The sequence below is a fragment of the Pseudopipra pipra genome, chromosome 2 (genome assembly GCF_036250125.1).
Source record: "Pseudopipra pipra isolate bDixPip1 chromosome 2, bDixPip1.hap1, whole genome shotgun sequence".
NCBI classification, from domain to species: domain Eukaryota; kingdom Metazoa; phylum Chordata; class Aves; order Passeriformes; family Pipridae; genus Pseudopipra; species Pseudopipra pipra.
The window spans coordinates 46,638,578-46,665,862 of record NC_087550.1 but is presented as its reverse complement, the minus strand read 5'-3'; the positions used below and the strand labels follow the sequence as shown (position 1 = coordinate 46,665,862).

General features: G+C 41.9%; 1 protein-coding gene across 8 annotated transcripts in view; it reads left to right on the top strand.

Moving 5' to 3' along the window:
- SPATA13 (spermatogenesis associated 13) overlaps nucleotides 1-27,285 on the top strand; it is a 218,947-nt gene that overhangs the window by 160,240 nt on the left and 31,422 nt on the right. For 5 of the 8 annotated variants that reach the window (XM_064645362.1, XM_064645367.1, XM_064645361.1 and 2 more), the window contains one exon: nucleotides 13,740-15,536. In XM_064645362.1, coding sequence (XP_064501432.1) covers nucleotides 13,740-15,536 — 1,797 coding nt within the window. Of the gene's footprint in view, nucleotides 1-575; nucleotides 705-11,884; nucleotides 11,985-13,739; nucleotides 15,537-26,169; nucleotides 26,491-27,285 lie in introns of those variants that run through there. The other 3 variants (XM_064645366.1, XM_064645363.1, XM_064645368.1) reach the window with 3 other exon arrangements.

Below are 27,285 nucleotides of genomic sequence, written 5' to 3'. Positions count from 1 at the left end.
CAGTTCTCAAAGACATAGTTATACCTTTGATTTCTGCCTCTTTCATCTGCTACAGTAAATGATCAGGTATAACTTTGGCATTTGGTTCTGCTGCCGACACTTGCAAATATTAGAGCTGGGTGATAAAGTTTTGACGTTCCTTGTTAATTTTACTTTCACAGATGTGAAATGTGAAATGTGTATTCAGCGTGTGCTACCCTGGGTCATCCATTTTGTCCACACTGTCAGGTGCAGCTTGCTCAGAGTAGATCCTAGCTGATTACAACGAGCTCACAATTTGCACAATATTTAACTAGAAGGCTCTGATTGCAACTTTAGATTATTTCTGCCTTGACTACTTAATTTTACTTTCACCAGCACACTCCCAAACCTTTGCTTTCATGTGTTAAATATGTAGGAATGCTGCATACAAGACCCCTCAACACAAAGATTTTAAGGAAATGCTCCTGTAAATATTCTTTCTTCTCTGTTACAGTTATTCCAAGTGTATGTTTAACTTGTTGATTTCACAGACCTCTGTGTACCCGTTTGTTATATATTAACTTAAGACTCAATCCTGTAACGTACTGACTGCTTCTGGATCATGCCAAGTCCTTTTTTCCTCCAGCAGCGTTTAAGGACTTGCAGGGTGCTCAGCAGGACTGAGCCCAGAATCCAGGCAACAACAGACTCTTTCAAAAACCAGACAGGTTTACTGGAAAAAGGTTTGTACTGTAACTGGACAATATTTTGTGCAATGGATTTTCATACATTTAGATTAAATATTATCCAAAAGAGCAGATCTTGTAGTTAGTGGCTACTGGAAGACATAACCATTTAGGTATATATGCTGATAATTAATTGCATTTTATAATTATGGTTTTATTAGTTGTTCCAGTTAAGTGCAAACCCATGACTGAGACTAATATTGGAAGTTTTGTGCATTGGCTGCAGTGTGGTTTGCCCCTCTGTTAATGTGTATCTGGTTTTCAGAGTTGCAGATAATCTGTGTAGTTCATCTAGCAAAGTCAACTGAGCATTATTCATCCCTGAGCTCACACACCGTGCAACGGGGTGCTCTGCACACTGTGACTTCAAGGGGATCCGACTAGCAGTGGCACTGGGGGGAAAATTCCCTGGCATTACCCCAGCTTCCCGGACCCCCCTTGGGCAGAAGCTCACCCAGCCATATTGCTGAGCCACTGGTGGCTCTGTGTGCTGGTGTGTTGTCACCAACAGCACTGGGCTGGACCACTGTCCTGTACTGTCAGTCAGGCATTTTGAAAGGCAGGCTTTAACAAAGGGTACTAAACTGATCTGTTGCTGACCAAATGTACCTTAATGAGATCAAGATGTGGTGTAGTCTCTGCAAACTACAGTATTAACTACTACTCCTTCTTGGAAACTTGTTCTGGGTGAAAAGGGTGCCATTGGTCTTGTTGTAAATTCAGATTTATTTGGCACAGAAAAAGTGTTGTAACATACTGTTTCTAAAAAGCTATTCTCACTGTTTTATATGCAGATGAAAACCATTATCTTCCATTGTTTGGAAGCAAAAAGATAGGACCTGAAACCTTTAAGTAAGTGGTTTAATTCCATCTACAAACAAGGAAAATTACTCCAAAACTGCAGCCCCTGCCTTTTCTGCTAGGCAAGGAAAGAGATGCTCTTTGATTTTGGTCCTGGTATTACTGCAAACAGTGGTAATTCTGAACTAAAAATTAAACATGAATTTTGCTTTCAGACTTATACTTCAGGTTGGCCAAAGCACAAGGCACGGTTCTGTTCTAGTGACTGTTGGAGCACTCTCACTTTAATTCAAATACACTTGTGTGTTTAATAAACATATCTTTTGAAAGTAAGCAATCACATTGTTGCCTTTGCCCTTACTCCCCCAATTAAACTATCGATTGCACACACATTTATTGTAGATTATCTCTTGAAATCAGTGTGATTTTAAGCATGCAATATTGGAGAATCACCTACGTAAAATGTTTGCAAGATCACGGCTCTAGCAATGTACTTTGACTGAATCCGGGGTATGAAATAAGTACGCAAGTAAACTGCGGACTAAGCAACTTGGTGACTGCCAGTTTTCCTGGAGTAATGGCCATCAAGTTGTCTGCTGTGTTTTTTCTGGGGAATAAGAAAAAAACCAAACAAAACCGAGCTTTTTGGAGTCTTTGGTAAATTAGAGAGGTTTCTGTGTAACTTCAAGCACAATTAGCTAAGTTAACAACACAAGTTTAGAGTTGTTTACCCATTAAGATAAAGTGGGGAAAGAGGTAGAAGTTTATGGGAACAAAAGTAGGCTGCAGATGCCAGCGAAGTATTTTCCAAAACTTTCAGCACAGGATGAAACCACCACATGATCCTATGTAAGAATACTGCAGCAGAAAGTAGTCACAAGTACTCAATATCCTCCCTGGAAAAACAGCTCCTAGTTAGGGGAAATGAGCCTGGGCTTGGTCATATGCTAATTGATTTTCATTACTATGTGTTAGCAAAGCTGTTTAATACTTGCTATAAAGCCTGGATTTCAGACTCTCTCATTTAATACCAGGTTAAATCTGAACTAATAAGCTCTCAGAAGCTTAGAGGTTCCGGTAAAATGATATTTGGCTAAAAATTACATGTTGGTTTCTACTAGTAACAGTGGTGCAGCTTTGGAGCCCTAAACAATGAGAAAAGCAGGACTAGTGAGAAAAGAGAACATGCTTCATTGGGATATTGAATGATTTAGTAGAAGTTGAAATGTCGAAGGGTTTCTTACACTTCAGAATAATGAAATATGTAATAGTCAATTTTGAATAATTTCCAAGTGGTTTTTTGTATAAAATATTTTGCTGAAGTATTGGAAAATCAAGACATAAAATATTATGCATGGAGCAGGATGGCTGTTATTTGATTGTTTCTTAGACAAATCTGTGACTCTAAAGGATGAACACTGAACAAGAGCTGTTTATGAGCTGGTTGATAGCAGAATTTCTCATAAATGAAGCATCTTCTCTTGGTATGGTCAAGTATAAAGATGATACTGCAGTCTGCTGAAATTGGCCAGTGCAAAGGTGCAGCTCTTGCTCTTCGATTAAAACAATTATTCTGGAATGTATTTGTCTGTGGCTCTTCAGGACTTTCAGAGTTAAAACTTTCATCTAAGTCTTGTCTCTGCTAGGAAAATTACCAGATGCTGACAGGGGGTGTCAGCAGTGCCTCAGCTGAACATATGCTGCATATGGCTTGGCTGCAGGAGCAGACAGGGAGGCCCTGTTCCCTGCTGCTGCAGAGACTGCTGAAAACAGGCTTTAAACCAACTGATTACAGCACAATACTAAACGTTAGCCTTTGTGCAGTGTTCATCCTATCAATGAGACTGAATAACTATTCAAGCATACATTAGCCTGCCAAGACTTTTGCCGCATCAAAAATGAGTTAGGTGGCATCTTTTCTGAGGTATTTTACGAGTGGTTGTTTTGAGGTATACAGTAATCCCAGTATCTCTGCATCATGATTATATTTGTATTATTTTGTGGTGAGGCTGGAATTGAAACTGAATCAGAGATTGAATGCAAAGGAGATTAAAATCTCTAGTTACCTTAATGATTGATTGTAATCTCAGAATCTGACACAACAACGCTTCATTAAAAAATTAACTATTTCATGGAGGAAGTATTTTCCTACTTTTCCAGAGAACACAATGAAAAATATTTCCTGTTTGTGACATTGCCACAGAAATTGGTGATTATTTGTGTTTCTTTTGTGAATCTGCTACAGGGACCCTCACAGTACTCACCACCCACACACCCACCTCACACCCACACATTCTGGCACCCTATGTCAGAAACACAGCACATAGGAATTGCTGAGGGAAATTGCATGTTCCCCCAGCCCTTTCCAATTCAGAGCATTCCTGGGCAGCTCCTGAGAAAAATTTCAAGTCTGGTGCCATTTCAGGAGTCTTGTTGCTTCTGGGAAGCGTTTCCACTCTCCCTCCTGTGCTTTCCTCCCTGCTCTTGGATGCTTACTTCCACCTCCTGCCCAGCAACAGCTTGGGTGAAGCCAGGAGAGCTGCTTCAACTCACAGCCTGACAGGAATAAGCAGAAGGCATGTCCAGCATCTCTCCCTTCAGGTGGCAGGTAGCATGCTCTTAGATTGGTGAGAGCCACCACTTCTACCCTCATCCGTAGGGACCAAGTAGATCGAAGGAGATGATGTGAAGAGGAGTAGGTGATTTATGGGAAGCAACAGCTTCTCTGGGTCAGCATGTGGTAATAAGACAGTAAAGAAGCCATTCCTGTCCTGGCATAGAAACAAAGTTTGCTGAATTATGTAATGAAAAGCAAGAGGTGGGAAGAGATTTGACTCAGGTATTTAGTATTGCTTAGATAAAAGACAGACCCTGGAACAGAATTAGAGCAAACTGCCTCCCTTTAATACAGGAACTGGAAACATCACTCACATCTTCAGCTTAGTAGTTTAATTACATACACCAGGATGTTGAGGGAACGGCTTTTAAGGCTTTTCTCAATCAGTTTTCTTAACCTGAAGGTTAAGAAAGACCTTTTTAAATAGGACAGTGCCACTAACAGGAACTAAAGTGTTCGTTTTGCTGTTTGCAATGTTTAGGCAAAGACAGGTCACCAAGGTAAATTAACTTTTGTAGTGAGGCTATGTGAAATCTTTCAGGTTCAGAGCTATCCTGCACTCATATAAGACATAAATTATTAGCCAAACCTGCAAATTCCAGTTTAGAAGATTAATGGGCCATCATCAAAATAATCAATCAAATCTCGAAATAGGCACTTGAATCTGAACTCTTTTTAAAAAAAATGGAATTTAGGTTTTGTCCTCTGCACGGGTAGATAATGGATTATTTTCCCCATGTGTACACTTTATATAGCTCTCATCACTGTAAGCATCAAAGTGCCAGAGAAGCATTGATGGATTGGTCCTTGCAGACTCATAGGTTATAAGGTACTACTCCTATCATCACATATTTTACACATATGGTACTTAGGCTTAGAAAAGTATGTTGAACTGCCAAGGTCAGACAGAAACAAAATCCAGAATCTGTCTTCCCCAGCCCCAGTCATAAAGACATCTTTCCTGCCTGAAATAGGGGCTTCCTTTTTTCAGATAATTTACCATTACTTTTGGTGCTGGTAAAGTCCAGAGTTGTTTTACCATTAGTCATAGGAATATGGGTGTCTAAGCCAATGGCCACAAAGGTCTCTTGGAGCAGTGGTTTCAGTCCGCCCACTTCAGGCAATTATGCCATTTGGTACCCTAGATAAGCACAACTAACTCTATCTCAGGCTACTAAAGTTTGGTTTTCTTCCAGGCTGTTCTAATGGGAAGACAGTTGCATGATTCCAATGTCTGATCTTAAAAATAATCATCAGATTTCCCACCAAAATGTGACTAATTTGTGCAGCTGCAATATCTTACAGAGGCAGTCAGTATGTATTATTTGTATTGATTACTAGAAACAATTGTAATATTACAAACAATATAAGACTGCAAGAGATTTCCTTGACTATCCTGCAGATAAAAGTTCTAATTTAATATATATGGTTGTTTGGTTTTTTTAACAGGACAGGTAGACTAGACTAAAATATAAATTTGTGTCATGATTATATGTCCAGGCAAATAAGTTTTCAAGCGAGCAGCATTGTGTGTTTTCTGCATATTTAAAATCAGGTAACTTCTTTTCCAGACAAACAAAATAGACAGTTTGCCTAAAGTTGATTATCCATGCTTTAAAAAATACTCTTGATTTTAGCATTAATAATGAAAAAAATAATTAGTTACTACAACAGCAGAAAAATAGAAGAATGACTGTTAGACGAAGGCTTATGATTGCTTTGAAGTTTTCAGACAGGCTAAATTCAAATGTTATTGAAAAGACCAAGCACATAAATGTTGTTGTAGCACTTAATTGTCATCTGCTTTGCTCAAATTATTTTTTTCTAGCTTTTCCATTCCATGGCATTCTTGATAGAGTAAATTCAAACAAAAAGTAGAAACTGAAAAACTAAAGGTAGAATTAGCAAGACTTTTTTTTTTTTTTTTGCCTGAGAAAGGAAGAGAAACATGGTGGAAATGGTTATTCAATCTTCTTGCACAAGAAATATGACCACGAATGTTAATTTAGTTCAGATAGTAACAAAGATAGCAAGTTTGTCATTGTGGAGAGAGACTAAAGAAATAAAAATATTGATACTAATTGAGAAAAAAAAATCCAAATGACTGTGTGGTTCTTGAATCACATGAATCAATACCACCTAGGAGCCTCTTAACAACAACAAGAAGCCCCAGTCCTTCCCACCAAATGCAACCTGTTTCCCCTTTTCTTAATCTTACTAAGATATTCACTGTTCTGCCCTCATGAATGTATCAAAAGCTGTAATTGCTCTCAGTTTTTTTGCCTTGGCTACAACAGTTACCCAAAGTCTCCAGCCACCCTGTAACCAGGTGGGTATTCCTGTTGTGTCACGCTGGGCCAATTATTCTGCTGAGACTTGTTATTTTGTTATAATAAGCATGAGAAGCACCATGATCTTATGTAACCACATAATTTCTACTGATGTGGCATCATTCCTAACAACGTCCACTATCTGCTTCAGTTTTAAAGCATTTCCAACTTTTCTAGTATCTGACAGACACTGTACCTCTGCAGCATTGCTGTATCCCTGCTCCCTTCAGCACAGCTGAATGATCTAAGCGAGCATTGAGCGCTGCTTGTGATTCCTCCCTGAGTCCAGGGAGAAGCACCATCACTTTGAAATCAAATAAACCCATGCACAGCTTCTTGCTGTGGCTCATACACAAAAATGCTCTGCACTGACACTCCAGCCCCCGGTCCGAGTCGTTCAAACACCCACTGCAGGTGGTCCTCAGCCCTCGAACTCCTCAAGGCCCTTTCTCTATGTATTTATGCTTCCATTGATTTTTTTTCTCTCCTGGTTGCATAACAAGGCACCTTCATATCCTCAGGTAATTTTGGAAGAACAGTTTTGAATAGAGAAGAGGGGATGGCAGGGTAATTAAGTGGGTGGGGAAGAAGGTTGATAAAGAGCTCCTAATTGTCACTTTTACACGCTGTTATTTCAAGCAAGGAAAATAAATCCAGAATGGCTTAGGGCCATCAGACTCCGCAGTCAGGGGTGTGACATAGGAAAGGATGGCAGGTAGACCAGAGCAGAAAGAGAAAGCAAAAGTCTGCAGAGTGGGGCAATCCTAACTTTGAAATCTCACCCTTTCTTCCCAACTAGTCCCTATCATTTCAATATACATCCATCTAACAGGAAACCTAATGTAACTTTTTTCAAGACAAGAAGAAAAAGAGAAAGATATAGTGTAGGAAAAAAAAAGAAAACAAAGAAATTCTTGACTAACCTCTTTTCTTTCCTATTTCTGTCTACTTTTCATCTCCTTTTCCTTCCCACTTCTTATGCTTTGTGAGACACAAAATAAAGGTGGGATTCAGCCTTCTTAATTGGCAACTGGAAGTCTTCTTTATGTTAAAACACAATGATCTGTTTATTGGAAACTGCTCTTCTGTAGTACCAGCCATCTCTTCATGTCATGCTGTCTGCATAATGCCTCTTGAGGATGGGGAGAAAGAATAGCACCACAGTCAGACCCCGTGGGGTTATAAATAGCAGTCTAGCTGCCTGAAAGGCTGAAGCCATCATTAAGTTGCATGCAGCTGTAGTGGTGTAGGTGGGTGAGTAAGAGCAACTTGGAGATGGGATAATGGTAACCTGGTACACAAGGGTCATTTTTCATTGATGGCGTCACTCCATTGGACTATTGTGTTTTCCCTAAATTGGTCTCTGTGTTTAACAGAGTTGAAAAAGCTCAGCGAAACAGCCTTGGCAAAGCACATTTAAAGAAGATTAGAGGGGCAAACAGTTTGTTGTGTATCGTGATTTAGACCAAATTGTGATAAACTTTTCTCACTTGGGTCAGTCATTGCTTTTATCAGCAACAAAGCAAACGCAAGCGGAACTGGCCTTTCAGAAGTAGCACACCAGCCTCCTGCACGAGGGTAATGGGGACTTTCACTGGGCAATTAAGAAGTTAATACAGCAATTTAACCCAGGCTGTCCTTTCAGTGTTTCTCTTAGCAGTGTGATTCATTTTGTCATCTTGGACTTTTTCAGTGCCGAGACAACAAAGGTCTTGGTTTTGGAAAATCCCTTTCAATTTATATGACTAATTTGGTTGCAGATATACACAAATAGAAAAATCCTACACTAATTTCATGTTATATAAGAAACAGATGAAAATAATTAGCAGCCTATGTTAGTTTGAGCTTGCATATACAACGCACTACTCTTATTTCTAAACTGAACGAATGGAGATCTTGATCCTGCTCCCAGTGAAGTCAGTGGGGGAGTGGTCATTAAGTTCAATAGATATAGGACTCAGCTTAATTCCCCCTGTGGGACCTATCAGTTTGTAAAGATTCCTTGGAGGTTAATTGCTTGCAGAAGAGTCTTTGCCTAAAAGGAAGGTGCAAATTGCACAACTGGAGCCTTAGCTATGTACTGCAGCCTGGAAAAGACATTGTCATTTAAAGCAAAGGGATCTCTTATTTCAGTAATCCTGCATCTTAATAATTAAATTTGGTCACTCATTAATTTAGAGTATGTCTTAGAGAGTCGCTTCCTTTGCCATTTTACCCAATAGCTGTGGAAATAGGACAAATCCTTTTGTGTTTTCTTGAAATTACTCCTTTTGGCTCTTTCTGTTTGTACTCTCTTTTTAGAGTACCTTTTTTTAAAAAAAAATCACTACTTTGAAATAGACTTTTAGAAATTATTTATAAAAGAAACGTGGAAGAACAATGTTGAGGGAGTAGAAAAGAGGATTTCTAAACTAAGTAGATGGAATAATTCTCATTTAGACTTTTTAGATTTACGTGAGTGATTTCATTACATAAATGTGCCCTTCACTATTCTAAAAAAGCTAAGAGATGCATCACTACCAACTAAAAGTTGGGGGGGAGGTTGTTCTTTCATCATTAAAACTCTATATTCTTTCTCCTGTCACATTTTTTGTAATCCTTTCCCACCTGTATTACTTTTGGAATAATCCTTCTCATTCCTTGTCACATGTGCACTAAACCTCTTTTAAAGTACAGACTTAGAGCTTCTAAAACAAGCATTTCATTTTTGTAGCACTAAGTGTGATGTCAAAACACTATTAAAAATCTCACGCATATACCAATCTGGAATTTGTTCTCAAAGTTCCTCTCTTCATATAAAGTACTGTACTTGGTCAACCCTAACATGTACTGCTGGCACTGCCCCTCTGTTCACTGCAGCCTTTGTTACTCATCTGGAGCCTGTAAATAACACAGTATGTAGCTCAGTTTTTCAGAAATACCTGTGCAAGTGCTATGAATTTGTTCTTATTACTAAGCATTCTCAGTGGCAGATAGCACGAATATTCTCATTTTGCTTTTTTATGATGGTAGAAAAACCTTAATATAGGAAGGACTAAAGTTACTTTAGTTTGTAACTTTGAGGAAACACTATGGCTTGCTTTTCTTCAAATACTGTAAGAAACTAAAAAGTGTTCAAGTTTATAGTCAGAAAAGGGATTTTTCTTTTTTCTCATGGCAGTCCTGTTGGTAAATTTTACTTCGCATCATTTTACTAGACCTTGGTGTCCTGAATACTATATACATTTACCAGCCTTTTAAAAACAACAACAACAGCAAAAAAACAGATTAATAAAAGATCTGGGTAATTATTGGTCTCCAGTACAGGAAGTTAATCCTGCTCTCAAACACACTCCTTATTGTACTGCATCTGAGCTTCTTTGAATACTACGTGCATATGGAAGGACAGACTGAAACAACGAAGCTGCAAGAGTCAGAAGAGGGTTTTAACATACTACCAGTAGAAAAGCAAGTCTGGAAGATTAAAACTATTTACTTTTAGAAACTTGTCAAACATCTAATTGCCTAAATACTGTTATTTCTGTAATTGCAAATTTCAAGGTATTTCCTTTATTAAATGTAGTGACATATAAAGAATACAACATACAACATATATTCTTACCTAATTATCTAAAGTGAGTTTTAGCAGGCCTTTCTAAGGAAATTAAGTTCTTCTGAGCACTTTGTTAGTCTTTCAATATCTTCTTCTGTCATTTCTAGCTCTTCAAGCCTATTTAGACTGCTGATGAGTTTCAAATATATTTAAAAGACCAGTTCAGATCTCAGTTATCAGGATTTCTTAAATTTCAGACACACTGCTGGCAAGATAAAGGAGAGACCCAAATTAGTGGGTTAATTCAGCTCAACAGTTTTCTCTGCTTTGTCTTTTTGTCCAACTGGTAGATAGAGGACACCTGAGGAACTGGGGTTCTCTTCTCCGAGAGGCCCTGTGGATTAAAAAGTATACTCAAAAGGAGTGTGATGCATATACCTGTGATATTTAAGGAAAGGAATGTACAGGAACATAGGAACATAAATCCATTGAAATTCAGGCTTGAATAATGCTGTTAGAAATTATCAAGTGACCAGCACAAACCCGTATAGATACCAGGGAAGCTGTGAGACAAGTTTATAAGACTTGGGGAAAGTGGTTTTAAAGTTAACTTCTGACACACTTTTTGTCTCATATAAATGAAACATTTCTCATAATGTTACCACTAATGTCATTATCTTGGCCATTTCATCACCTTTACTGAGTCCCCCTTCAGAGACTTCCCTTTCCCAAGGTCTGAAGCAGATAGTTCTTGTCTGTGCTGACCTGAGAACTTCCCCCAGACAGTTCCAAGCTAACACAAATCACCAGCTATGGTCCATATGGACTGTCTCCATACAATGTCAGCACTTCCAACCTTAATCACCATTTATGTCCTTTGCTTCCCATGCCAAGCACTGCAAAGCAACCAGTTTGCCTCTTCATTGGAGTCATTATTCCAAACTCCCTCATTCCATGGGGTGTCCCAGAAAGCTGTGGCCAGCAAGACCAGGGCTGGTGGTAGGCTGTGCCTGCTGCTGCTGACTGCTGGAGAGTCCTGCGGTCACTTCCAGAGTTATTTGCTACCTCATTTGACCTGCATCCCTTAAGCCCATTTGTTTGCCTCATCCCCTAACTACACCTTGCCTTTGAGAACGTCTGTACTGCTCTCCAGAGAAGTAATTATACAGCCTGTGCAGTCATACCAGTCTCAGAGGTGAGGCAGTGGGGCTGACGGCCTTCATTAGTTCTCTAGGGCGTCTGTTCTGCCATACAAACGAAAATGGGACAAGACAGAGTGTATCTTACCCGAGCTACTTTAAAATAGTTTTAATTATGTCTACACTTCTAGTCCAAGTGTAGAAATATTTTTAGATGATAAACTATTTGAGCAAGGACTACCAGTTGTTACGGGTCTTTGCCAGGAGTCATGACATATGGCTTTAAGATACTGCCTCACAAAATCTTCCTTGTAAGTAGATGAATTCTGTTCCGACTGTGCATAGAAAGTTGTTCTTGCTGTAAAGTCTGAGGAAGAGCAGTAAGCGAAAAACTTGTCCGGATTTTGGACAGAAAGGCAGCCTGGTAACCAAGTGTAAATTCGGCCAGTGGGCTGTGCTATGACCCACTGCGAACAACGCGGGTGAGGAGAGCACACGGACCTAGAGTCGCGCGGTGAGCGCCGAGGCGAGGCGGGGCACCATCGAGGAAATTTTAGAGGCACTAAACGTGATCATCCTTGCGTGGCCGGTTGTTTTCTACGGCGGGGAACCGCCGTCGCGCACGGCAGAAGGAAGTGAGGCTCCTTCCCAGGAGCTGTCGCGCTGGAGACCCGGCGGGAGTCACTTGGGGGCGGTCACTCGGAGCAGACCCTGCCGGGGAGTGCTCGAGGCGGGGGCGGCCGGGGGAGCCGGGGCTTCCCGCCCCGCCCCACCGCGCCGCCGCTGCCATAGCGATGCGGGAGCGAGTGGCGGCGGGGACGCGCTGCGGTGGTGGTGGGGTGCCCCGGCTCTCCCCAGGTAAGGACGCTGCTCCGGGGCCGCCTCCCGGAGAAGCTGTTGCAGCTTCCACGCTGCGAGCTGAGTTTCTGATCTCATCTCACTGTGTTTGTTCTTCCCCCTCTCCCCCGCTCCCCTTCTGCACTGCTCAGGTGCAGTTTCTCCCAAAGCCACTTTTTGTGGGAACTTCTCTGCCGAGAGCGGCGCCGTGTGCTCTTTTATAGTTGGATGTTTTTTTCCCGCGTGGAAAGTTGCGAGCGGTACAAGGGTGCGGCGGGCCGGCGGAGGGCTGGGTGCCCGGCGGGCTTTTGTCCGGCCCCGGGTGCCGGGGCGGCGGGGCTGGCCTGGCTCTGCCCTGCCTGGGCGCCCGCCGGGCTCCGCCGTGACCCCGTGAGTGAGGGGGATTAAAAAACAGCGGCGAGGGAGAGAGTTCAGGCATCTCGCTGAAGCACAAGCAAGTCTTTTTATCCGCGGATGAATGGAGACTCGCAAAACTTTCCAAGTGCGCTCAGGAGGGAGCAGCCTTAAAACCAGCGGGCGCAGGCTGCGCAGCTGCCGCGTTTCACGGGGAGGTGGCAATTGCCTGTGAGGGACCCGCCGGGCGCCCCGGGCCGCTGGCTTCTCTCTCCCCGCGATGGGACTCTCGGCGGGCTGGTGCATCGCCTGCCGCTGCGCCTCCGCATCGCCCGCAGCTCCCATCCCCGCCGGCTCCCCGAGCCCCCGCGGTCCTTCGTGTGGGTAGAAGACAAAGAAGGGGCCGGGGCTGCCGGTTTCCCCTAAGCACAGCTCTGCGTTTTCTCTCCTTGTTTCGGGGCAAGGGGGAAATCTCCCCTTCGCCCCCACCTCACCGTGGCAGGTTTGCGAAGATCCCACTGCCCGTTGCTGAAAGAACGGTGCCATGAGCTTTGTTTTTAAGGTGGAGCAAGCTTCAGACTGTGCATCCCAGTGGTTTTGGGGCGTTGTGTAGCGTGGTGGGGCAGACGCCTGCCTGCCCGGCAAAGACCCCTGGCATGGCCGCCGGTCCATGCACCGGAGTGTGGTTTGGGCTGCTGGATCTCCCATGCCTAGCTCAGCGGGAGATCCCTTATACAGCGCGTGCCAAACACTCCAGTCACTTTCAGATTTATGTTTTTATCTCGCTGTCAGGACAGCATAGGGTGGCTTCTGGGTGTATTACTTCTGATTCTTGTTTTCTTTAGTAGGGAAAAATACTTTGCTGTGCGCTTGCTGTAAGTTCTTAGGTTTTTATTTGCCTGCGGACAGACGAGACTGTCAGGTGTCACATAGCCTTCTGACAGCAGGAAGCATAGGAAAAGTTATGTATATTTTCCTCTCTTTTGCCTTTTGAGAATTAGGTGTCACTTGATGAATATGATTGTTTTTTTTAATGAAAACTTCCCCTGTGTCTTGGGGCTCAGTGCTGAGCACTTGAGGAGGAAGACTGGATTGCTGTTGTTGGGGATTTCTTTCTTTAAGTGTGTATGAACATTGTATTTACCATTGTAAGGTAGGTGTGGTAGTCATACTGAATTTATTAGCTGATTAAGCATTAGAGAAACAAGCGCATATTGAAATTATTCTGGTCTCTTAAATTGCTAATGAATTCAATTATACTTCGAGGAGTTCTCTGCACCCCTGCAACACATCTTTGTTCAGCATAGAAGAACTCCTTAATTTTGTGTATGTGTTTATTTCCTACAATGGAGCTCAAACTTCTTTTAGTTGGGTACTTTGTAAGGAAATTTCTTAACAGTTGCTTTTGTTTTCCTGGTGCAGGCAGTGCCACCTGAGGAGCTCAGCTCATCCAGTCGATGTGAAAGCGAGACAAACCAAGGTGCAGCAGATGAAGGGGAGGCAGCAAGATCAGCTGGTGGAGACAGCAGTGTCACTTTGAGCTACCCCAGCCTCAGACTCCGTGCGTACAGCATCGAGAGCATGACAACATTTCCGAATGGCTGTGGAAATGGCACCACTGTTACTTGTATAGTTATGGATAATAAAGAGCCCCAAAACCAGACTGCCTGTGTCAGTAACAATGGGGGACACAGCACCAGCAACAGTCATGAGGAAGAATTTCAAGAGGATAAACTCAGCCCTTCCAAAATCATGCGCTTTTTCACCACCCCTCGGAAACGGGCTAATTCCAGCTCTGACAGGCCTCGTTCTCTGGTTTTGATGGGCAACTCATCCACGTGGAATGCCTTCTCTTCCATCAGAAAAATGGGTTCTTTCAAGAAGTTGAAATCTTCGGTTCTCCAAGAAGTTAAGACAAGGGAATGCTCAGACATCTTAAATGAGAACGGCGTAGGCAAACATGGCTTAAATGGGGCAGTGGTACGAATTCAGACTAACAGGTATTCCTATTCGGGGCCTCTACATGATTTCCAGAATGCAGTGGATGGTTTGGCTTCTGACTGCTCTGATGCAGAGGAAAGCGATGAGTCTTTCCTGAGGAACACTCATCGTTCACGCAGCATCAGGCGGGCTTATGGTGCTGGCCGCATAAACTTGCTAGACACAGATAAAGTCCAGAGTCATCACAACTGTGTTAGGCCAACATCACCTGTCATTGCAGAGCCAAAGATCTGTGAAATTTTGGTGAAGGACTCTGCAGACAACAGGATGATTTATCGGAGAAGCAAAAGTTCTGATAATTTGAACTTTCTGAAAAAAAGCTCATTCAAACGGAAGTCCACCTCAAACCTTGCTGATCTGAAGGTTGCGAATGAGAAACAGATGCCAACAAGGACTGTGAGTGTTGCCTCTGCTGACTCAGACAAAAGTGGTGGAAACCCGGAGAGGAGATCCAAGCGATGGAAGAGCCCTATCAGGGCAAAGGATTTCGACCGAGTTTTGAAACTTGTCAGTAATGTTACGGATGTTGCATGGAAGAAGGATGCCCCTAAGAGCACAGCTCCTTCTCCCATTGAGCAGTCCCAGAGAATAAGGTCAAACAGCAGATTGCACGATGACTACTCCCGCAGGGTTTCCAGCAGCACGGATCATGACAGAAAGAGATGCACCTCCCCAGTATGCAGTCCAGACTCTTCCTTGCAGGGAACACCTTGTCTGCAAAGCCCTGTGGTTGCTCAGGATAAAGAGGCCGAAATGAATGTAGCTGTTGTGGAGGACAAAAGCCTCAGGACGTCATCGGGTATCCTAGACTCTGATAGTTTATCACCGACACTGAATGACATTAGTCCATTTCCCAATGAAGTCTTTTATTCGGACTCAGATGAACCAAAAGCTACCCAGCAGTTTACAGATGAAGCTGAAAACCCTAGCGTTCCAGTCAGGCCAATTGCTCCAAAGCCTCAAAGTCCTACTGCAGGGAAGGTCAAGTGCAGTATGAATTTCCAGTGTCAAAACCATCACAGCACATTGTCACTGAGCTCATCAGAGAGTGAGGAGAGAGTTGAGGTACCAGGGCTGAAGTTGGGAAGGAATCCTGTTTGCTTCCAGGACTCGGTGCAAACTGTGTACTATGATGATGGAAATGAAGACAGTGGCATAAGCAGCCACTCTCAACTGAGCCTCAATTTAGCCTCTGGTGCCGAAGAGAAAAAGGAAGAGGTAAGAAAGAAAGCAAAATCCTTCAGAAGATATATATATATATATATATCAGGTTTTGTCTTTATTAATGCAAAACAATGCAAACTAATGGCTACCGCAGCTTGTTATTGCTAAAATATGCTGACAGCAATTATTTCCTCTAATATATTCTCTTTGGATGCTAATGTCAAATTATTTTTGCTTTGCGCATTAATATCAAAGAAAGTTTTGGCAGCAAAGTTATTCATGTACATTTTCAAGGGCAGCTTATTGCACCCTGCAGAGACACCACCTTGTCATGTGGTCTTGTCAGATTTTACCAGCTTAAGCAGGGTCTGGCTGTATTTCCTTTCCAGCTGAAAGGTCTTTAAAGAGTCCGTATATTTTGGAGTAGTGTTGACTCATTGGACAACACTTTGCCTGTGGAAACCTTGCAGAAGATGGTAATGTTTGTAGAGTGCTGTGACGTGAAAGCCACAGTACAGAGGTTTAAGTATTGGGTTGTATCCAGCGTTTTCACTGTGCAGTGATAGCAATGCTGAGGGTAAACTGCTTGGTTATTTATTTGCCTGCCAATTGCAGATAGCATTACTTTAGATGCATGTCTTGCTACTATTGTATTGGTGAAGATACTGTTGTTTCACTGCACCTAATGTATGATTTCACACTCTCAGTAGATGGGTAGATATGTTGCAGCACCTCTGAGGTAAGCTCATGTGCTAACACTGTGCCCTCACCTATACCATGGTTTGAGTTGGCACTGGAGCAGTTGCAGTGATTTGGCAGTGTTGGTGAAGAGCTGTCTGAATACCCGGCGCTTGTCTGAAGCAGTGGGGCTTAGCTCAGTCCCACTGATGTGCAGTAATGGGGTTTTGAGCTACTTGGGGTGAGGTAGCAGTGAAAGATTTGCTAATCATTGGGAAAAGTACACTGGGGCAAAAATCCCTCTGGATATATATGAATATGCAAGCCATTTGCAAAATAAAGCTGACATAGCTCTTAGGCCACCTTGGTTTGAGTAGAAGTGTGTTATACCTTAGATATGAGATAGACAAAGGTAATGCTGCAGCTGCACAAGCTTCAGCCTTTCATGCTGTCAAGATTTTTAATCTCTGTGAAGCTGTCCTACTTTTAAAAGCCTAGCACAGTTTTTTCAAACTAGCTGTAAATGTTAACAGAGCTTATCAGTATTGTCCTTTTGCTGGAGAAAAGTGAGTTTGTTTATTATAGTGTTTGCAGCAATGGTAAGATTGGAAAAATAAACTCAGGGTGTATAATATTTGGGCTCTGAGGTTATTCCTCTTCTGGAGTCCTAGAACTGCTCCAGCCATCCATATTTTCCAAAAGTCTCACTTGTATGCAAGGAGATGCTTTCACACTGCCAGAAGAGGCGAGAGCCCTAGTGTGGATATATGCCAGTTGTATTTCTCAGGAATAAAATGGGAGGTAGAATTAATGCTACTCATCTACCATCTAGTGGTGATCTGCCATCATGACTCAAGGGAAATTCAGCTGGTCCTTTCCCTTGACTCCCGACAAACCACTACAGTTTTTATATGAATGTGTGTTCGTTGGGTGGATAAAAGTTACTGCAGTTTTTAGTTTTAACAGCACATTCTGTTATTATCTAACATGCAATTCAAGCTTCCTCTTTATATTATAACATATTTTAGGTTAATTATGAGTGCCTTTCAGTGCTTGCTTCAGTTGCCTAAAATACAGAGTTGTGCACTGGTGGCAGCTCTGGGTTTGTGTAGCGGGCAGTTGGACAGCGTGGAGCCCTGCCGAAGATAGAGGAAGTGGTGGCCAGGGGATGGACTCCTTGGCTAGTAACCCTTCCCTCTCCTGTAGCACTGCCTGGAGCCCCTGTGCTTGACAAAACAGCTGTGACCACCCAGATGGTGTAGCTGCATCCAGACCTCTCTTCTGATCTAAAAAGCAAAGGTTTTGGAGGTGGTAGCTGTGAATTGGAAACAGGAGCCAGGCAGGACAGGCTTTACTTCTGCCTTATTATGCAAGGGATATAAATTCTGTCCTTTCTTTTTTCCGCACATGTTCTTCATCCCATACACAACCCTAAAGCTGTGACATTCAGAGTGACTACAAAAAAGGGAGACTAATATGGTTTCTCCCTACCATTTCTTTGGAGGATTTCATTGCTCACTTCCTCCTTTACAGCATACTTCCCTCAGCATGGAGGTAGCTTGGTACCAAAGCTACTTATGCCAGGTGATTTTTTTAATTGGAATGTGCCTGTTGGCACTTTTATGAATGTTGCGTACTCACACAGTGAGGTCACTGGGGATTGAACTTTTGACTACAATTCATTTTTAACTCCACCTTACACCTCCACATTACAGAACTGTACCAGCCCAGCAAGTTGTTCCTGTGACAGCCAAGCACTTGGTTTGTTCTCAACAATCATTTGAGATGTGGTGCCAAGCCATGCACATCTCACATTTTTTAGACTTTGTCTGAACCTTAAATACACTGTCTTGATGGGCAACTCTGTGCTGTTTCCATGTTTCATGGATCTGCTTTTCTGTACGGATTTCATGTATGAGCCATTATGTATTCCAGTACAGCCACTAAAATCTCTGTGGCTTGGAAACATGTTTCGGTACAAAGCTTAGAAGGTGCTAACCAGTCAGGCTCAAATATGCTCTCTTTTCAGGACTGGCTGCCATAGCTGGAAGCAAATGTAGTTTATTCCCTTACCAACTCATCTAGTAGATTAGTCAGCAAATGAAGTCTGTGGAACTTGGTCCATCTCTGTATTTTGCTAAATATTAGTGGAAACTAAATATTTCTACTTTTTATTTCCCTAAAACTGCAAAGCTGATTTTGCAGTGTTGACACGAAGGCATGTATCCCTTCTTCAGAATCTGGGTTTTTTTTTTCTTATGTGATTCAGTCTTAAGATCCTGTCACTTCTGTCACTTTGTTGGTTTCACCAAAATGCTGGATTTGGACTGGAGCAGGGGAAGTGTTAGGTGTTCTTGGTTCTGACAGAGGTTGCTTCTCAGGGAAGAGCTAATTAAGTGCAGCCTGAATCCATGCCTCAGCACTTAAGCTACAGAGGTGTTAGTCATCAAAGCTCATCTGTGACATCCCAGGCTTTGCCAGTGTCTGCTTCATGCCACTGTCATTTATATTCAATATGTTGCTTTTAAATGGCACGAAGAGATGATTAAGTACAAGTTTGTATTTGGAGTGTTTCTTATAGTCTTTCATGAAGAGCAGCCCCATGTCACTGTAAATAATGAAAACTTAAAGTCTGATTTGGACTAGTGTGTGTCAGCCACTAAGACTGCCTGAGCTGTTCTGAATTTGTTACAAAAAAATAAAAATCAAGTTATTTGACATTTCACCTAGTCTTTTGCAAGCTCTTGGAGCAGCTGCTATTTAGGTTGCCTTGCTGGCATCTGGCTTCACAGTACACCAGACTTTTTATTACTTGAATACCTTATCTGCATGACCATAAGTGAATGATAAATTGAAGACGTGACTGCTGTCATTAGGGTTGACTCACATTGTGTTTGAAGACAATACTTTGTGTTCTAAGACCTGTCTCATTTTTGTTCTTTCCATACAAAACTCACTGGTCCCGACTAATCCACATCACGAAGTCCCCAAGTGCTCAGCTGTTGTCGTAGTTGGGCTGGTCTGTCCTGTACAGGTCTCTGGGCTCTGAATACTGAGCACTGAGGGCTTAACCTGGGGGACAGCTTATGGAGGAGAAGAGGAAGAAGAGCTGTATGAGTGCAAATATGGAGAGGACTTAGCTCTGTCCTCACTGTTCATCCTCCCTATTTCTTGCTTCAGAAAGTGTCCTCACAGTGAAGGACCAAAGGGTGGTGGCTAGATGTAGTTATTTTCAATACCCACAGGGAGCAAGCAGCAGTGAGGAGCTGAGGATGATCATCTTCAGTACCTGCCTCAAGTTCCTGAGTGCTGGGAATGAGCAAACTTCTGGGAGCTAGCTGCTTTCAGCTCTCTGAACTCTTCCCTTTGGATTTGTTCACCTCTGGTTCATCCACATGCAGTTTAGAGTGTGGCTTAATCAACTTAATGTGTATAACTGAAAATGTGATAAACTGTGAAGGATAATTAGGTAAAGTAAATTAGTGGGGGTAACTTTTTGAACTGGGTTTACTCCTAAGGGGCTTGTGATTTGGAGTGGGGACTCACCACTCCAATGACACTCTGGTCTTGCTGGCTACAGGGCCTGGGGACAGAGCAGCAGAGCCCTGTAACAGGCTCTCAACAGCATCTCACAGCAAACTGAGGTTTCAGTTAGACCAAGTGACATTGGATTTGCACTAAACTCTGAGCTGCTCTGCACAAGTCAGGATGTGTTCACACAATGTCCCCACAGTCACTCAAAGAGCGACTTCCAGAAGCGCTTGCCCAGAGCTAAACCATAAACCACTGAGAATTGCTACAAACCCAAATTGCAGAATCCGTCACTGAAATAATGCAGAAGGGAGCCCTCAAAGGACACGAATAGCTTCCTATTGCAGCAAAAGCTCTTTCAACTTGCAGCAGCAGAGCTGTCTGCCATTCAGTATAGCCTGTAATCATTTGTTGCTGTATCTGCTCCTGGGAAGAACAAGGCAGTCATGACAGTCATCTGAATTCTGGATCAGGTTAAATTTTAGACCAAGTAACTCTGCACTGCTGAATAAAATTGGCCATTCCTGAAAACTGTAGGAAAGTACAGGAGTTACTGTCATCCCTGCCAAAATGTTTCTGGATGCTGGGAGAGCTCAGATGGACTCCACTGCAGTTAGCTGCTCTCTTTTCTTACTGGATTTGTGCACCTCTGCCTTTCCAGAGTGTCTATATTTTACTCTGCTGTAGCTGTCCTCTGGCATCTTAGTAGTACCCATATGTTGCACACCCTGGGATCAGGTGTAATAATAGTAACCCAGAAAGCTGAATGGCACTTCTGGCCATGTGATTTGTTTTTTACATTGAGCGGGGTGTTGAGTTGTCAGCACTGAATATCTGTCTCAATTCTAGGTGACTGAAATGTCCAAACTGAGCAGAGGCAGCTGTAGAGTTTCCTCTGAGCCACCTCTGTTTCCCCTTTCTGGCATCTGGAGGCTGCTGTGCTGCTTGTGGTACTGGGATGCCATGGCAGGGTGGGAGGCGGGCCAGGTGCCAGGGGGAACCAAGCACAGCAGCTCAGGCACAGCAGCCTCGCCTCTTCTGCATGCTCTAGGAGATAATAGTTTGCAGACATAGAGTTGCTCCACGCCACTGAAGCTCCACGAGCTGGAGTTTGTGACTGCTGCTGAGACCTGCCCATGGCAGGGCTTGGGCAAGGATGATAAGGCTTTGCTCTGGAAGGGTGGAGGGAGTAAGGAACCAGAGGACTTCAGTCTGGAGAGACACTGAAGAGATACAGAGGCCTATGGTTTTTTAGGTTTTGCTTTGTTAGCATAAAGTTCCACTTTCAACCTGTGGTTATCATCTGGCTTTTGAGGTTTGTCAGTGGTTATTACAAAAGTAGCCTGGAAAAAGTTGCATGTTTTGCCAAATAAAAGGAAAATTTTTTTTAGACCTGCTACTTGATCTGGGCTTTTCTGAGTCAATTTAGAAAATGTTTAGGGATTTCTTTAGGGATTATTGATGCCTATACATCCCCTGAAAGAGGCAGAGGATAGGAATACTCTATACACTACATGCTTGCTATTCCAGTTGAGATACTGAAGTAAAGAAGGGGCAGTATAAGAGTGCCACCCAGCCATCCTGAAGTATCAGTCACCAGAAAACTCATGGAAATAGTTTTCTGGTTTTAGCACGCTTGCATTTTTATATGACTGATGAGGTTATTTCTGCAAAGCAAATACATTTCCCTGCAAACTCCTCCCCTCTGCCAGTCGGAAATATGTTAGCTGATTTGGTTTTGGAAATGAGTGAGAGGACGAAGGAAATCCTTGAGGCTGAAGAAAAGATTTGAGAGTCACGAGATCTGCTTGTCATTTCCAGTTCAGCCCTATGCTTCCTCTGTGACTTACGTGATTTAACTGCTTTGCATCTGCTCCTTATCTGTGAACCATGGATATTACAAAGGTGAACTTGCTAACCTTGGTAAGGCATATTGCTGAGAGGGAAAGCTTTTATGCTTTATTGTTGATTATGATAAACAGGCTTTCAAGAATCAGGTTAAATGAAGCAAACCTGCATTAAAAGGCCTTAGAACATAGATGGCTAAATTTTGTTTGGAGTTGTATCTATATAGACTGATCTTTAAATGCAGTGTTATAGGTGTATTTGTTAGTTAGAACACCACAATTGCTTTGGTGTCAGCAAATCCCAAGAGGAGAATTATATAAATTTTTTCCCAGTTTTGAAAACTTCCAAACTGAGTGTTTTACCACAGGAGTTTGTGTTGCTAAGAAGGGTTGATTTCACCATGTCACAAAGCACAGCGATATAATTTTCCTTTATTACAATGCATAATGTTTCCTGCACCCATTCTAGAAGCTCACACTGGTATCGTGCAGCAGTATTCCTTTAGGGAGTATCCCTCAGAAGCAGTGCTCTACAAATTTTTAAACTGTGGATCCACACAATTTTTTTTGGGAGGGAGAAGGGGGAAAGAAAAGGCAGATTATCCTCCAAGCAGCTAAAACTTTTGTTAAATGTTGAATATGGTGGTATTACTTTGATTTCTTCTGCTTTGCTTGTGTAATTGCATTACACAAGGTGTAATTGCGTTTTTTCTTAAGCAGGTTTTTCTTTGCAGTTGCTTCATGGATTGTATTTTCTTGTCTTGCCGACCATCAGTTGAATAGCACTCTATATTCTAGGGGTAGATAATCAATGCATTTATATGGGGGGTTCTCAGAGGCTGATTAAAAAGGAAAGATGCTAGTGGCAGAGGAAGTGAAGGGATGTAAAGAAAAAGAATATAGTGCATGTTGCATTTAGAAAGGAATAGATAGAAATTTTTTTCTAGCAAGTGAGTTGGACTGGTTTAATAATTCTGGTTTGTTTGTGATCAAAGATGCAGTCACTGAAGGTGTGCTTTCTTCTACAGTAAAAGCAATCATTTCCATGGTAACTATTGCTGTGATTGTATCACTGTTGGAAATTGTCAGCCTATTGGGTCAATAGGGGATCACTGAGCTCTTGTAACATTTTAGGATATTTTTATAAAATCCAGAAAGAAAACAATAAATAAATTTTCTCTAGGAACAATAAATACATTTTCTCTGTATTTATCTGAAGTCTCATAACCTCTGTGTCTCTTCCATAGTTTGCAAAAAAAAAAATAAAAATTGGTCATGTCCATGAAACATAAAGCAAGCTTTTGATCTCATTTAGTAGTGATGAGGAACTTCAACTAATGCTCCCCCACTGTTATTTAGCAAGAAGTGCAAAGGTTGCCTTTTATCATGTATGTGGGTGGAGACCTGTTGTCCAGACTTATACTCTAAGTGAATGTGGTAAAATAATTTATGGCCACTAGGTCATGATCACTTAGTCGATTTTATTTGTGGTGGCTTGTAGGAACCAAAAAATAAATTCTGAGATTACTATTGAGTTCCTAACATTTGGTACTTCCTGTGTTATACAGAAATAATAGCTATTTAATAGTCAACAATTATAATATGTTATAGAGCTGTCATTATATAGCTGTAGTGTAAGAAATTTGTACATTTTTATATAGGCCCCTAAATGTACACAGAAATGTATACTCTTGATCAAAATACAAAGATACCTACATGACATACACAAGTACTGTGATGCTTTTAAGCCTTGACATTTACAGAAGAACGTGACTGATTATCCATCATAAGTTTTCACTGAGAATATGTAGTAACTTGTTCTGAAATTTCTCAGCCTACTCAGGTTTTCTTTGTAACTTATTTTCAGCCAGAATCATCATCTGTTTAATTTGTCACACCTTTTCACAAATTGCCTTTGGAAATGAATATGCATTTCTTGTAGATTTTTATTATCTCCTTTCTCTGGATGAGAAATAGGCAGCTGTAGGTAGCAAAACTGCATTTCAGCCAGGCAGCTCAAATATAAATAGATATCAAAAGAGGAAGTATTGCAATTTATTGTGCAGCTAAGGAAAAAAGAAAGGCATAAGAGGGTCTGGGATGCTCTTTCCCCTGGAGACCAACAAGGCTGGGGGGCCTTGTCCAAGAGGCACCTACGTGTGACTTCTCAGCAGATTATGAGATAGGGAAAAAACTTTAAGGAGATATGCATCCTCTTACACCTCCATGCTTGTCTATATGTGCATGTTATGAAATATTAATTGTTCAACATTTAGAACATAAAAATAAAATTTAAAAAATCCAAATAGTTAACTGTAGGGGTTGAAATGCAAATCAGTGGGCAGGAAGTCTCATCAATGTACACAGGCATCAACACATTTATAGAGTGGTGATTTTAATTAGGGAGTTTATTGACATAAACACATTTAAAAAAAATTACCCAGGCCTTTTTTCCTTTGCTGTCATGATGTCAGGCCTCACAAGCATGCCAACAGCAGCAAGCTGATCAGCAGCAGGCTGATTGGGTCAGACTTCCAGTTTGGCCTTTCTCTGCAGCAGAAAGCACAGTCGGGTGTAGGATGAAGGGTTATTCATGGTTGGTGTAACTGCTCCAGCAGAAGTCCTGCCATACAATTTCAGGTACTGGCAATTTTATGCCTTATCACTGATAAAAGTTGCATTCACAGAAGCAGCCCTTTATCAGTACTGTGTGGATCAGATCTCGTGCTCCTTGGGCAGGACTCCCTCTGAAGGCAATTTTGGGTGCTGAATTTATCAAAAGTACACAGTAGTCTGAGTAAGAATTGGAGAACCTGGCTCCAAAAAGTAAGCTAAGATTTCAGTGATTAAGAACCTGATGCTGATGTTGCTTACCTTGGTATTAATGAGTACAGAGAATGCCAACAGCAGTCGTGCCATTAAATGGAACAGGGTTGTACCAGTGCCAAGTTGAGTGAGATCATGATCAAGTTGTTGAAGCTGTTGTGCCTGGATTGGGAAATCAGTCTGGGCCCAGGAACAGGAGACATTTGGTCTGGCTGGGCTCAGATTCTGCGGTGTAGTTGTCTGCCTGGGAGCAACCTGGGAAAGCTTCCACTGTACCCTCTTGTGTGGTCAGGGGATCCTGGGGAACACACCATTAACAGCACACCTGAAAGTGGCACCTGAAGTTGAGCTCAACTAAAATTAGCTGTCAAGTGCAGTGAGGGGCAGGTATCAGAGAGCTGTGCACAGCTGGAAAGCACCTTGTGGGAAAGCTGCACATTGTCGGAGCAGGAAATGAGGACCGAGTAGGGCTTCCACAGCATTGGGGATCACAACTGTAGTACCATCTACGTCTACCTGTGATCCAGCTTGGCGCCTGATTCCTGCCTGTAGTGCTGCCTGGCTGATCCAGTCTGCAGGCTTGGCTGATGCTCTTGTCTGGGGGCTCAACTTGATTGCCAAAACATAAAAGACCCAGCACTGCTGAAGATGCCCTGACCGGTTCCCCCTCATCCCCAGGGACTGCTTCTGGATGGCCCAGGGCTCCTATAGGTCCTGTGACATACTGCATGATGCACAGCACATGGAGATATTTTAGATTGCTTAGGACATTTGAAATGGCCCTGGGTGCCTATGTTGAGGCAACAAAATTTCATCCCAGATTTTTACAGGCTATGATGACAGCTCTAACATCTAGCTAATTTACAGACACCTTCATTGCAGAATCAAAATTTAGATGTGGGAATCTGCACCTGAATCCTACCCTAAGGGAACAATAACAAATAAAAACATTAGTCTGACTCAAAGTAAACGTTCATTTTAAATGGTTGTATTTGTAAATATGCTGCTGTCAGGAAAAAGAAAAACAATTGAAATACAATAATTTAACTAATTCGCTATTGTAGGAACTTAGTTGTCCAGATAAATTAATTCATTTGCATCAGTATAAATAAGCAGAGCTGTTTATGTTTGCAGTCTCAGAAGAAACCTAACTGAGGATGCAGCCTACAAAACAAGATTAATAATCTTGATTGCTAGCATTGGTGATCCTGTGCTGTTGCTAGACTAGCAGGCATAAATTTCGGAAAATCCAGTGTGGATTCAGTTTAGCCCTTAACTTCTCAGAAATCTCGAAATGCCTTGAAATTTTTGACTAGCACTTATAATGCATGAGCAAGTGCATGAGATTTTGATTTTCATCCTATATGAAGTGCCACTGTGTATCCTACACGTCTGTAGATGTTACCAGTAAAAACTGTATAACATCAATCTGATTCACCAATTCATCAGGAGAAGGTAATCTGAGGTCAGTGGTGTTGCATCAATATAAAGCCAGTCACAGGTGTAATGAAATTGTTTCCTCAGAATTTTTTCATTGATGTCAAGAGTCACACTTATGCTTAAGTGACTGCAGTACTGGAGCCTATGAGTTGTGTGCTGGATATTTTATTCCTACTAGTAAGTGGTCACTTGATCAGGTCCTGCTTGAGTCAGTCACTTAGAGGAATGTGAGATTATCAGTCTGGTTTCCTCTGATTTTTGCAATGAGAGTATTATGTTTTCTGTTTTATTAGGATTCTTCAGTTCAGTTTGTAGATCTAAGCCGAAAAACACACATCCTTCAGCATTGCTTATTGTACAGCATAGATTAATCTGGCTGTCATTTGGATCACTACTCTGGAGGTGGAGTGCTGCAGAAGGAGAACAGTCCTCTCTTTGCAAACGTTATTGCTCAAGATAAGGGTGTAAATAGCAGATTAGAAGATGACGTGTAACATGTCCTTCCCTCAGTCTAAAAGTACAGGATCATGGGATGAACTTTGCCTGACTGGTTATGCAGAGAGTGTGCTCACATTTGTAGCTCTTATGGACGAGACTTTGCAAAACAAAACCACAAAATGACTCTTATGAACTCCTTTCTCAGTCACTGCATATATAGAGACCCTTTACCTGTGTCTGATTCTGAGGTAAGAACCTTATTTAACTTGTGATTTTGCTATTCAGACCTCGGAGGGGCTGTGTTTAAGGGACAGCTTTGCTGGAGCTGTGTCAGTGCACTAGTCAGTGTGACTCTATTGAATTGATTATACTATTAAAACTGATCCTGTGCTAAAATCTGTAGAGAAGCTGAAGCATGCTTGAGTGACAGGTGTCATGCCATAGAAATCAAAATTTATGTAAGTGCTCTATTTAGAATAAATTCCATGCTGTAAGTGAAATAATTGAATGTAGAGCAATGTATGACATTGATCATTTTTCATACCTTAATTGCAGTAATCATGTTAAAATATTGACTGTTTAATAACTCTGCTTACTGGTTGAAGTGCATTCATACTATGAAATTTGTCTTAAGCTATCTTTCAAACAAAGAGCAACATCTGCCTGCTCTATCGGGTGGCCCTCTAAAAAAGGCTTATTAGAGTTGTACTGGCCCAGCAGAAAACAGCAGGTAGAGAAGAAGGTGACAGAAGATAAGTCTTCTGTCACAGGCATCTTTGTAAAAGGCTGTTTCTGGGCTGCGTGTTTGCTTTGAATATGCAATATCTGAAATGCCTTCATCTGGTCTGAAACAGATGAACAAAATGCAGCCAGAGACAAGCAAAGTGATGGCTCTCGGTTTTGGAATATTTATTAGCTTTAAGTTTCTTTTCTATTCTTTATAAAGGAGTCAGGAAAAGCCAAGGAAATACCCAGAAATTGGAAATTTGAAGGAAAAGTGAACATAAATTTTAATGTGCAGAATTTTTTTCTGAAAACCTGCA